This window comes from Polistes fuscatus, unplaced genomic scaffold (assembly GCF_010416935.1).
Source record: "Polistes fuscatus isolate 324 unplaced genomic scaffold, CU_Pfus_HIC Scaffold19, whole genome shotgun sequence".
In the NCBI taxonomy this organism is placed as follows: Eukaryota; Metazoa; Arthropoda; class Insecta; order Hymenoptera; family Vespidae; genus Polistes; species Polistes fuscatus.
In genome coordinates this window covers 578,381-590,857 of record NW_025113095.1, presented here as the reverse complement: position 1 = coordinate 590,857, position 12,477 = coordinate 578,381, and the positions used below count along the sequence as shown (strand labels likewise).

Below are 12,477 nucleotides of genomic sequence, written 5' to 3'. Positions count from 1 at the left end.
CAATCCGATAACCCATTACATATTATATAAAAAAAGATATGTATATATTGTAATACTTGTTATTTTATTGTAAGAAAAATGTGATTATAACGAAGCCTCTGACGGAATGGAAAAGTTTTGGAAAGAGTTCATAAAGAAAAATATAAAAATAAATTAGAGTATAAAGTATTGACCTATGCACTGTAATGGACTAAGTAAGTTATATTTCTTAGTGTATGTGTGGTGTTCCATTAGCAAATAAACAGTATGAAACATCATTTACCGCTGTGATGCAATCCATGTATGTATGTATATATATATATACATATATATATATATACATATACATATATATGTATTTACAAAGAAATTGTTTTTACACGATTATCAATTCTTATTTCTTAAAAAGAAAACCAACGCATTTAAGTATCTCAAGATGAACTAGAGTCGGAATAACTCGAGTTGCTTCCTTTTCTTCGTACATTTTGTTGATGTCTGTGTGACGGAGTTCGCGATCGAGATCTGTGTCTCGAGGATGATTTTTTGCTCTTTTTAGATCTGTGGTTTCGAGAGCTACTTGGACTGTCGTAGCTACTGTAATCATAAAGAAATAAAAAATATTTATTACGTATATATAGATGCATATATAGAAGAGAGGATTTGATTGTTTGTTTTGTTAGAATATACTTTACCTTCTGTGAGAAGTTTTCTTTTTCTTGTGTTTTTTGTGAACTTTATGTCTCTCAAGACGGCTACGACTTCCACTGCGACTTCTAGATCGTTGTCGAGACCTTTTCCCACTTAAATCTGCACCCTTTAATCGATCCATCAACGAATTACCACAAATTTTGACATCTTCTGATTTATCATCTTCCAAGGACGGAGATGGAACCGAGTAAACCTCATCGGAATCATCTTTTCTTATATTAGGTGTTGCAGAAGTACCAATTTTCGAGCTAGTCGACGAAGTTTGAATTTGACTTAAAAACATGGCTGCTTTTTTCTTTCGTTCGAGTTGCAATTGCTTTTCTCTCGAGGTCGCAGCTAATTTATCACAAGCTGCTGCTGCCACTAATTTGTCTTTTATTCTATCTTCTACTTGCTTGTGTCTTATCTCTAATTGACAATCTTCAAGAATGTCGTCAGTTAAATCAACCAATTCCTTTTCTTCGCTTTTACATTTCTTTATTTCTACCTTAGGTGGTTCTTTATCGATATTAGTTATTATATTAGTTTGTTCCTTGCTATTTAGTGGCGAATTAGGTTTAGAATTAGTTTCTTTCTTTTCAGGTTCCATTTCATCGTCGCTTTCTTCCAACGGCAATGCATTTCTTTTTTCAATTATTACATTCTCACCTTCCTTTGGTTTTTTTATAGAAAATGATACTGTTGTAATTTGTTTGCTTCCTGGACTTTGTTTTGTTTTGGTATCACCCTTCTTCTTAGCTTGTATCATTTTTACTCGTTTTTGTACTTCTTCCATTCTTTGCTGTTTCTTCTGTAATTCCTCCAATTTCTTTTGTTTCTCCTCTTGAGGTTCCTGCTTCTGAAGTAACTCTTCTTCGGTCAACACTTTAGGATTTATGGCCCCTTCGTACATGGTCAATTTATGTGCATAATATCCATGATACTGATGCGACAATTCAAGAAAATTAAATCTTGGATCACCTTTATTTTTCACTATAGCTTCAAAGTCTCTGCCATTTTTGGCCACATAACTGGCCATCTTGTCAATAATTATTTGAACGTCTGCTGGTGGAACGATGAACGATGGTCTGCTTAATGTTTTTGGCGGAGTTGGTCCATAGGGTACCAAAGAAGGTATTTCTTTTGCTTGTGGAGGCGTCGTAGATTCTTCGGTGGAGATAACAGGTACAGCTGGTACTGGTAGCTGAGGTGACGATTGAATTTCACCATTTGGTCCATATATAACTGGACCGTGTGAATATTGCAAGGGTGTTGCTGTGTATGGAGTGTAACTCTAATAAAAACATACAAATTAGAACCCGTAGAGTCTTAGAAAGTCGTAAAAAAGGACTTTGGCAATTTACCTGTGGCACAATAGGTTGTTGATAATATCCAGAAGTCGGCATTTGTTGAACGCTAACATCTAATAACTGTGGTATTTTAGGTGGGGGTGGTTTCCCTGTGATTTTGTTTACAAGCATTGAATAAGCACAGTCCGCAGAGGGCTTGTACTGTATGCTTGGTATGCTAGGAGCCTAGAAATAAGTAAACATATCTTTTAGAAATATTAATAAACTATTTTGCGTATTTCTTTTATGGAAGATTGTAAGTAGGAAAAATATATTATCACCTACAAAGATATTCCCTCCAAAGAAGAGACGGATAATTAATAAAAAACAGAGGCATATGTTTTGAAGACAGGAACGTGTATATATTTCCAGGTACAAAAAGGAAATGTTGGAATATGCTATTAAAATAAATGTAATTCTGTACTTGATGAAATCGGCAATAATGATATTTGTTTAAATTTATAAAATAGGGTATTATTCATTTCCTAATACAGTCATATACGAGATGTATGTTTTTCTGCATAAAATGCTATATGATGCTTTAATGAATCTCTGCTATATGAATAAAACTAATGACTTTCGATAGAGTATGGATAAACAACAAAAAAGGGTAGGAGGATAGGTTCAATGCATACCAGAATCAGCCCTGGAAGCAGAAATATATGACACATAAATTAGTGTAATAGAATAATATTAACATTTCATCCTATGATCCATGTATTTTTGAAATAACTGTTTAAAAAGTAGGTAGTTTCAGAGTTAAACCTGTGATTCTTTAGGAGGCTTCCAAATTTCGTTAATATCCCAATTGTTCTGAATCTTCTAACAGCTTAGGAAGCACTTTTTTTTATGTCTTTTATCAAAAATTATTATATTTGTACGACAATGTATATATTAGAAGAAAACATACCGCTTCTACTTTGGCAAACGATGGTGCTAGGCTTGGGTGAAGGTATGGTTGATCATCTTCATCTGATTCTTCCTCAGGTTCTGTCGTTAAAAAAACAAATCAATGGATATAAATAATTATGATTGTATATTGTTTTCCAAAAATGAGTTACATTTGTCGCTTGTAGATAAAAACCGATGTAGTAGTAACAGGAACTTGTGGCAATACTTACGGCAAGAAAAACTAAGTAGAATCAAAGTAGGTGTGGGTAATCATATCCTGCTTTATGTTGCTTCAATTACTTCAACTCAATCATATCAACTTTCATAATGTTACTACAAGATGCTGCTTTATAGAAAATAGTATGCATACCAGATTCTTCTTTTTCAGGTTGTTTTTCAGGATTATATTTTCCAGTCTTGATCGCTTCCAGCACAAACTTGTAATACGGATGTAGCGGTTCACCTATCGATAAGAACGAAAATTGCGGATTGTTTGCTTGTTTCGCCTTTAGTAGAATCTCCATTTGGCCCCCTTGACGACTAATAAATAGTGCTGTTTTAGTGATTATCGCATTAAGCTTCTGCGTTTCAGGCTGCAAATATGTTATTCGTTAGTGTATGTCTCTAAGATGTCCAAAATAATGATGATCTCAATATTATCTTACCACTGTCATGCCTTCTGGTATTTCAAGATCTGGCGGTGGTACAAAAGCTTGATCCTCTTCTTGCGATCCTTCCGATTGTTTTGGACTCTGAGAGTCTTCGCATGCTAACTTTGAATTGTTCTCATCGTCGTTATAATTATATGCTACTTGAGTATACGAATTTTCAGAGTCCAATGCTTGATGCAATCTTTTCATCTCTTCTTCTAATACCAAGAAAAAAGATAAATTGTTAGTAATATTTCGTTCAAATATAGTTCAATGTAAAACTAGTAGTAAAATAACATCGTACCATGATACATGGAATCTTCTGCATCGTTATTATATAGAGATCGGTATCGTTCTTCATCACAGAGCTGTTCAACTTTAAGTTCATCCTCTGTGAGTATCGTCCGTTGATCAAAACCACCTGCCGGTGGCTCATGAATCCTTAAATCCCCCAGTGCTCCACGTCCATCGTATCTATACACATACAATGTTTAAATTAGAGAAAGAAAATAATACTTTTTAATATGAATTTTGTTAATCCCGGCATCTGAAAAATAATTTATGAAGAGAATCCCACCAAAGAGTTTCCTCTGAAATAGAATATAGTCGTACACAAATTTGAATGATATATCTTTATGTGTAATTTATTCCTTTGCATAACTTCCAAATTAAATATACTATGCATTGTTATACCATGTTTCTGAAGATGCAATTTGTTGCTTTATCTCGTATAAAATGACAACATTTATGATAATTTCATAAATGCTTACATACTAATTTACAAATCATTTATCAATATTATTTCGTTTCTTGTTATTATATTTTATACTACTTACAATTAGATGTATAAAACGTAGAACCATATATTGAATTATGTAAAACATTTTGTCCTGTTTTATCTAACAGAATATTATTTTTATACATATGTATTGCATTACATTTAATCAAACAACATGAGTAATCGTTATATGGTCCACGACGGTATATCCAATTTGATATTTAACATAAGCTGTATTAATTAACAAAGCTGTATTAATAACGGTATGGAAAATAAAATGATATAACTGCAATGAGCATACATATTGCATTATTCAGATATAACTAAAAGTAATTTGAATATCGATCATTAAAATGTAAACAACATAAAACATTAAGCGACAGAAAATGAAATAAAAAGAAAAGATGACAAATTGAAGATATTAGTTTGTGGAAAAATCATTTAGAAGTTCTCACAAAGTGTTCACTTGGATGATGAAGAATACAGTTTGAGTATAAATGCTGCAATGTCTTCGACATGTACGTACACAATCCAGCTTGCCTAAATTTCAAGAAATATTTATAATATAAATGCGCAAAACAAAATATTTTATATAATTTAATATATGTTTCCAGTTACATCTTGGACACGTATGCTGTACATTCAATATTTATAGAAAACTTGTATGCAGAGTATTATACACATAAACGTAGAATGTATATTGCAACATAGAGAAATTATCAAAGTTGCATAATGCATTTGGTAATTCGTACATTGTTGCCAGCACAGCTGAATCTAAGACGCTAATACATACCATGCTGAACGGTCATAAATACCTATAACCGTCAGCTTGCCATTTGTCTCTCTACGCTGTGTCTCACCTTGCTGCTGCACAGACGGTCAGCCATAAGCGCCAAGCCACAAGAGCACCTTACTCTGCGCCCGTGCAGAGCGCATATCGCGCTTCAACACTGCGCGTTCAAATCGCCAACACCTGCAGAAACCTTAAACAGTCTCCAGATTGCTTATCTGTTCATTAACTATTTGCAGTGACCATAACGGTACTGTCTCTTCGATTGTCGTTCACTGCATATTTTTTTCTACTTTATTTTTTATTATTTTTAATTTTTTTGTTCGAATTTGAGATCATTCTTCTAAACGTTACATATATGATGTGTTTATGCAATAATAAATATCCTAGATCATAAATTTGTTTCTAGGTTAGGGAAACGGACCTGTCTATCTTCAACGTGTTATCGCCCATCCATGGTATCAAATGCTTCCCCTGATCAATCATTTTCGCCTTGTCATCGTCTCGAAATAATTTGCAGCTATATCCGAACACCAACAGCTCCTGCGGTTCCTCTTCACCATTTTTTTTACGCAGAATCCCTGAATCAACCATCCATCGCTGACCCTTCGACGACGCCATTTTCTTTCTCTACATATGGATTACAAGAAGACAGAAGATGTTCGACCATTAACATTCATAATCTAAAGAGAGGACAACAACACTGGGGCATGACATCTCATGAAAATAGATGAGCAAACATCGGGATTGGTTCATTCTTTTCATCGTTCCTAGCACTGTTTTACCGACAGTAGGAATATTACCATGTTAGAATAATTTTGATTCGTTGTTAAACCTCTTTAATATATTTTTTCATAGGCTGCGTGATTGTAATTTAAAATAGAGACTTATCATTGGTAATAATACTCTCAAATTCTGTGCGACAAAATTTATTAACAAAAAATTTTCTTTCTTTTTCAGTTCACCGTTCAACGTTACGACAATTAGTCTATTGTACGCTAACAATCGATTACAGCTTTGTTCCCGACTTATAAGTTACAATAGATAAAAGACGTTGTTGAGAGTTACGAAGCTACCTCTTCCGTGGCACCTTCAAATTCGAGTTTGACTTGACAATCATCGGGTAGTCCTTCGACGTCCACCTCTGATTCGGATGCATTTAACATATTCAAGGTAACTTCCGCAGACTTTCCGATAAGAGCTTGATTACCGGCGCTTTGCTGTTTAGATCCTTGTTGTACAACCGTAGACTGTTGACTTTGCTGTCTAATCGGCACCCCAGCTTCCTCGAAAGCTTTCTTCTTCAAGGTAGTTCGAATCTGTGAGCTGCAAACGAGAGAACAAATTGGGAAACATATTGTCAATCCTGACTAAGAAATTGAGAGACCGTTTTCGAGACCGACGTCTCAAAGTGGCCTCGTCGTCTTAACTTACACCGTTCGTCCTTTTATGCGTTCGCTTATTTTGCTCAAGTCTTCGCTGAAGGTCTTTACCGAATGACGGAGCATCTCAATTTCCTCGTCAGTCCATTTACTAAAGAACAGGGTTCTTATTTACATATACTTATATACAATTTTGAAGAGAAGAAGAAAAGAAAAAGAAGTTACACCAAGTTCTCAATAAAGTGTTACGTAGAAACATATGTTTAAATTGCGATTCGAAAAGCGCGCTCCCCGGCACGCTTGGTACGTTTCTATTGGTTCTAGTCACGTGACACTATTCATCATGGCGACCATAAGATGCCGGTGATACGATCGAAAAACAAAAAGTAAAGAGAAAATAGAAAAGTTTATACGTAGAAGAGAATCGTGTACGAATTAAGATACGATCTAAGTATATGTTTCAGATTAAAATTACCCTGCCGGGGAGTCCGTCGTTGGATGAAGTTGCATCGTTAGCTCGCCGAGCTTTCCAAAGGCAGCTCCAGCCGCGGTGAAAATCTCACCGACCTACAAGTACGACAACAAAAAGACATCTCGATGAAATAAAAAGAACTCGATAATTTTATACTTATCTTCTAGCCTTCTAAGGAACACTAAAGTAAGGAAAAATCAAATATTCTTTTTTAATTGATGTCTAATGAAGGAAACGTAAACATAACCTTTTGCCCACTCATAGGCTCCATTGCTCTTGGCATAGCGAAAAGAGATAGAAGAGAGAAAGAGAGCGAGTGAGAGCGAGCGAGCGAACGGAATGCACGTGACTCAAGAGCGGTAGAAAAAGGAAGAACGAGAGCGGTGGGGAGAGAACGGCTGCTAAGCACTATGTGGCGGGAAAGTGCCTAAAATCATCGACTATGAGCCCCTTTTCTTTCGCTTACCTTGCTCGCAGAGTTCATCTCACAAAGAGTTTGTTGTTGCGCGCATACGCCTGACGCTTAGTGCAAAGGAAATAACTCGTACGGTATTGCCATCTTGCGTCGTTCTCGCGATCTTTCCGTTAAACAATTGTAACTTTAATGCTCTTTTTGTCGAGCCACCAACGCACGCACCACCCTAAATGCACGCTCCAAACGTTCTCCTTCTTTTCTTAACTTCACTCCTCAGCTACAATATGTATGTTTAGTATGTTTAGTAATAGACCATTAATTAGTTCTTTTTTTATAGGATCATCTTGCATTCGAGAATTTGTACTTGTTTTATTTTATTTATAAATGCATACAAAAATGAGTTACAGTTATATATGAATGATAATTAATAGGATCGATGATCGTTATTTTTCGCGAAAATCATGATTTTCCTTTGCCAATCGTTGCTGCAAGTAACGATAACTTTTCGAAAATTGCATAGATTGGTCAAGATTAGTTCTATTTGTTCCGACATGTCACCCTTGCGTTCCAATTTTTTGATCAGAGGGAAGTCTTCCAAGTTGGCTAATCGTAGTCTCCTCGAAGCATTTCTGTAACACTTCCAAGGTTGTGGCTCGACAACGATCGTGTCGCAGATAGAGCAAGCTTTGCGAAAGAACTCGACTAATCCGTCGTCTCCGTGATTTAGGTGGATCCACATAGAGATGGAGAAACAAAAGACAACGTCGAAGTGGGTTCTTCCAAGTTTCCTGAGATACCTCGAGATGGTCGGGTCGCACTCGGAAGAAAGAAATTCACCGTACTCGAAGGTAATTCGATCTGGGCGAGGATTACTTTTCCGCGATCTCTCGATAAGGATCGGATCGAGATCTATACCCAGCAGAAATATGTCAAGTCTTTCTTCTTCGCAATTCGTTAAATTAACATTGAAAAAATCGTATAGCTTGTACGTCAGTTCCTATGTAACACGAGAAATATATTTTGTAGGCTCTGAAGAAGATAAAAGGGGTAAAAGTCGATAAATAGGACTCATCTGTCGGTTTACTTATGGACGATTCGTTCCATCCTTTCCGACAGCTGCCCGCTCTTACCCCTGCATTACAGCCAATGTCTAGCCCCACATATTTCCGGTCCGAACGAACAGACTGCCAGACGTCTCGCGGAAGTTGCCGCACGCGTTCTTCCGCACTATGAAATTGGTAGTAATTCATAAAGTTCCCGTATCTGCTCGCACCCGGATCCGCCTTTATTTTCATATTCTCCGTCTCCTCGTTTTCTTTCGGATCTTTCGACATATTTCGAGAATTCTTATAGAATTCTCACGAATTGCTATTTAAATGAGAAATATGTATCTTTAAATATTCTTTTTTATTTGAACCGTTGCATCGAAGCTATTATAATTAATCGATAAGATGTTTATGTTTTAAAACGGTCGATAAGTATGCAATCTTTAACGCGATTACGAAGTATTGTGAAACTTTGAAGAGAAAAATTGACGTTAATCGTTAACGATTTGATTACTAGAAGTAATATTACTTATATCTATTCGACAAAGATGCAATGAATGACGGCTGCGCTACGTTTATAGTTGGCTGGCTAAGCGTGCGTATCGTATTAGTTATATCTATATGATAGTAGTACTCACCACGTGTTACTCGATTCTTTCAACCAACGAAAGACTGAGCTGCCCTATCAAACGAAACATCAACTACGAATCCTTTCTCGCACAGCTGTTCTCGATGCAAGAGTTTAAATTATTCAAATAGGAATTACATGTTCAAAGACTATCGTTTTTAAGGAGTAAACTCTAGTCGTGCGTCGAAGTTTTATATATATATATATATATATAAAGCCTCAATAAAAAGTAAAATAAATTCGAAATCTACTATTACCGACGGTCGATGTTGTAAAAGTAGAAAACTACTATTACCGACGGTCGGTGTTGCAAAAGTAGAAAACTACAATTACCGACGGTCGATAAGATAAAGGTAGAGCACTACTATTACCGATATTGCGCTTAGCCGGCCTGCCACTAAAGTGACTTTTGCGAAGAAATGTCCGATATTCTTCATTCATATTCCTTCGTATTCGAAAAGAATGTCATTTTTTAAAGTCGTAGACAAAATGAGTCACATGGCAGGGAGATCTTGGCAAGATTAACCGAGAAGTAGGCGATGCTGTCATCTCATGAAAACCACGAGAAATTGTTCCGATTATCAAAGAGAAACGTTCAATAATATTATTACATATGTATTATGAAATGTAGCTATTTGAGTGAACGTATATTTGTTTAGATGGATTTTTTTAATGAATTTATTGGATTTATTTGACAAAGAAAAGAAAAAAGGAAAAAGTCATTCGGATAAAGACAAAAGATCGAAGGATAGGATCCAAGGAAGCAAGACTCAAACGAAGAGACGTCCGCGACCCAGATAAACGTTAGCCTTCGCGAGCGAATCCGAGGAGAATCGTGTCGAGATACGATGCATTTGCGTTTCGCGAGAGAACTTTAGTCACTCTTTATCTTTGCCTTGTAATCTCCTTCGATCTATCGATAGAGATTCGTCTCTGATATTTTGTACGCTTATATGTAAGCAGCAGCATAATTTCCATGGATCGGTCAACAACGCCTATCGATCTCTCGAGTTACACGAATTAATTTAGCGATATCATATGGCACCGATACGACCCTGACTTCCTGTCAGAGAAAAGAAGAAAGAAAAAGAAAAATTGACGGAGAAAAGTATACCCGCGAAGGTCTCTTTTAAATGACACACCTACAATTATGTAAAGCCCCCTACGCACCGCGTGTCGCAATAATTCGCAAACAATACGACGATAGATTTGAGTACGTTCCTCCTATGTTTGCGAAACTCGACACGGTGTCGGTGCGATTCTCGTTGAGAGAAGATTATACATTCAATTCGATATAGGAAAAAGGATCGTATAAGTATTTTGTTTAATGGATAATTACGAAAATGGGAAGATAGTTGTCCCTGAAAATAGGCAAGCGTGTCTAGGTTTCGAAAGGTCAGGTAGTAAAAAGTAGAAAATAGGCAGGAAGGCCTTTTGGGTAGGGTCCGTGGAACGGCAGACGCGAGCCGTTCGGGCAGGCGGGCTAAGGCAGGTGCAACTCGGCTATCTCTCGCGTTTGGAGAGCACAACGCGCGCATTCTCTTCTCGCAGCAATTTCCTTTCTTTTTCTTTCATCTCTCGTTGTTCGCTCAAGAGCAGATGCGTCCGTGAACGAAGGCATGTGCGAAGCCACGTACTCCGAGATAACGAGGGGAGGAAGAGGAGGAAGATCGGACGAGCTCCTACAATACCAACGAGTACAGAGAAAAAGATCCGAGTCGAGTCGAGTCGAGCCGAGCCGAGCCGAGCCGAGCCGAGCCGATCCGCCGAACATACAAATATTGAATTTCGTTCGGGTTCTCTCGTTCTTTTTTCAAAGAATCTCTCTTGCCAAATAGCTTTTAAAGCACGCGAGCACGCGTATTGCCAAACGCACGAGCAAACCGGTTCCCCGCTGCTCTTTTGAAATATCTCCGAGGGAAAAAGGATAAAGCGATCGCGAGATTTTGTTCCTGACGCATCGATCGGATTAACCGCGCTCGACTCGAACCCAAAATCTCACCGAAAGTCTCTCACCGAAACTTTACAAATTATTTATGCTATGGCGCTTATGCTATTTTCAAGATTCCATTTTGTAAAGTAAAGTCAGATCCGCGTATCGGAACGAATCTTTGTAAATTGCTACGCTAGATTAGTAATCCCTCGCGTATTCTGGGAAAACACGTTGTCCGTGAGATATCGAGCGATAGGAGACGAGGAAAGTCCAACCTATTGACCCCAATTTTCGCTGCGCTCGATGTCGGATAAAAGAGAAGATAAAAGAAAAGGATTGCGACACACGCACGAGTTTACAATAATTGTACTAAAAAAAAAAAAAGAAAAAATCATGAAAAACGTCGAGTCTGTAATTGCATCGTATGGAGCAACGCGTTGTAAAGTAGTCTCTCGTGTTAGTCGACGTTGCTGCAATTCTAGAACTCCTCTCGCTAGATTCCTTAAAAGAACAAACAAATTATTCAGATTCGAAGAATATTTGATTATAAAATGTGGGAAAATGTCGAAATAAAGGGCCTCTATGATGCATAACTCGGTGAGTGGACGACGATTAGTCAGCACGAGTTGACATCATCCTCTATCCTCGCGTCTACTATATATGCGGTATCTATATATGCGCATCGAATAAAAGGGTCGTTGGATTATTCGTAACGTTGCCGCGGACGATAAAATCTAAACTTGTATCTAGAAGATTGAAATTCGGGAACAACCGAATAAGATAAGATGATGCAAGGGAGAGTAAGAGACTAAAGGAAGGATAAATATTTGATTATTTGTGTAGCCCCGCCCCGAGTGGGTCGACGGCACGAGGACAGCTGGAAGATCCTTTCTTCGAGAAGGAAGATCGAGGACGTCGATACTCGTGGTTACAATAATAGGTAAGTTGAAAATTCGAACTGCTGATACATAACTCCGGAAGTTGGTCGTAAAGCCGATTGGCGCATCCGGCCCATTGAATTCTTTATGTTTTCCAGAGGCATGGAAAATCCGCTTTTTCCGGAACGGCCATCCCCTGCCCCCTCCCTGTCATTGGGTACGGACGAGGATCTTCCTTTGCCGACAAACGGACGACCGAAAACGACCTCACGAGCGACGACAAGAGAAACACAAAGGAAATTTCCGTCTTTCGTGGCTCGGCTAGGCTGCACGCTGGGAGCAACCCTAACTCCGCTATACGCGACAAAGAAAGCCCGTGTATCGCTCCTCCTCGATTCGTTTCCTTCGCTCGTACCAACGCACCAACTACCAGGCACGTGGATTCGACCCTTTTTCTCCGGCTTTGCGAGTATTCTCGTAATTTACTCTTATATACTTTTCTCGCGGAACAACGCGGATAATATTCGGACAGCGTGAATTTTTTCGCTAGACAAATTAGACAATCTTGAGAAATATGATTATATCGTAAATGTTTATTT

The 12,477-nt window shown here is 37.7% G+C and overlaps 3 protein-coding genes and 1 long non-coding RNA gene across 8 annotated transcripts; 1 reads left to right on the top strand and 3 right to left on the bottom strand.

Annotated features, from left to right (window-relative positions):
- Positions 1 to 45: 45 nt before the first annotated feature.
- LOC122515938 (splicing factor, suppressor of white-apricot homolog) lies at positions 46 to 5,777 on the bottom strand. Of its 3 annotated transcripts, none has more exons than XM_043633446.1 (8): positions 5,549 to 5,777; positions 3,861 to 4,030; positions 3,572 to 3,774; positions 3,277 to 3,499; positions 2,926 to 3,005; positions 2,031 to 2,201; positions 672 to 1,960; positions 46 to 573 (listed from the first exon to the last, which is right to left on the bottom strand). In XM_043633446.1, exons 1-8 carry the CDS (start codon positions 5,743 to 5,745, stop codon positions 411 to 413), a joined length of 2,496 nt encoding a protein of 831 aa, XP_043489381.1. In that variant the 5' UTR covers positions 5,746 to 5,777; the 3' UTR covers positions 46 to 410. The 3 variants fall into 3 exon arrangements, with proteins under 3 accessions (XP_043489381.1, XP_043489383.1, XP_043489382.1); XM_043633448.1 differs by having other exon boundaries at positions 46 to 570; XM_043633447.1 differs by having other exon boundaries at positions 3,572 to 3,771.
- A 260-nt stretch (positions 5,778 to 6,037) lies between these two features.
- On the bottom strand, positions 6,038 to 7,536 carry LOC122515944 (chromatin complexes subunit BAP18). 2 transcript variants are annotated; one of them, XM_043633457.1, is made up of 4 exons: positions 7,445 to 7,536; positions 6,982 to 7,073; positions 6,559 to 6,657; positions 6,038 to 6,450 (listed from the first exon to the last, which is right to left on the bottom strand). In XM_043633457.1, exons 1-4 carry the CDS (start codon positions 7,460 to 7,462, stop codon positions 6,189 to 6,191), a joined length of 471 nt encoding a protein of 156 aa, XP_043489392.1. In that variant the 5' UTR covers positions 7,463 to 7,536; the 3' UTR covers positions 6,038 to 6,188. The 2 variants fall into 2 exon arrangements, with proteins under 2 accessions (XP_043489392.1, XP_043489390.1); XM_043633455.1 differs by lacking the exon at positions 7,445 to 7,536 and adding an exon at positions 7,226 to 7,329.
- LOC122515947 lies at positions 6,380 to 8,432 on the top strand. Of its 2 annotated transcripts, none has more exons than XR_006303432.1 (4): positions 6,380 to 6,892; positions 6,971 to 7,164; positions 7,243 to 7,527; positions 8,121 to 8,432. It is a non-coding gene; the product is annotated as an uncharacterized LOC122515947 (long non-coding RNA). The 2 variants fall into 2 exon arrangements; XR_006303433.1 differs by having other exon boundaries at positions 6,959 to 7,164.
- On the bottom strand, positions 7,751 to 9,272 carry LOC122515945 (probable RNA methyltransferase CG11342). Its single transcript, XM_043633458.1, has 3 exons — positions 9,078 to 9,272; positions 8,524 to 8,761; positions 7,751 to 8,390 (listed from the first exon to the last, which is right to left on the bottom strand). The coding sequence occupies exons 2-3, from the start codon at positions 8,725 to 8,727 to the stop codon at positions 7,818 to 7,820; spliced, it is 777 nt and encodes a 258-aa protein (XP_043489393.1). The 5' UTR covers positions 8,728 to 8,761; positions 9,078 to 9,272; the 3' UTR covers positions 7,751 to 7,817.
- Positions 9,273 to 12,477: the final 3,205 nt, after the last annotated feature.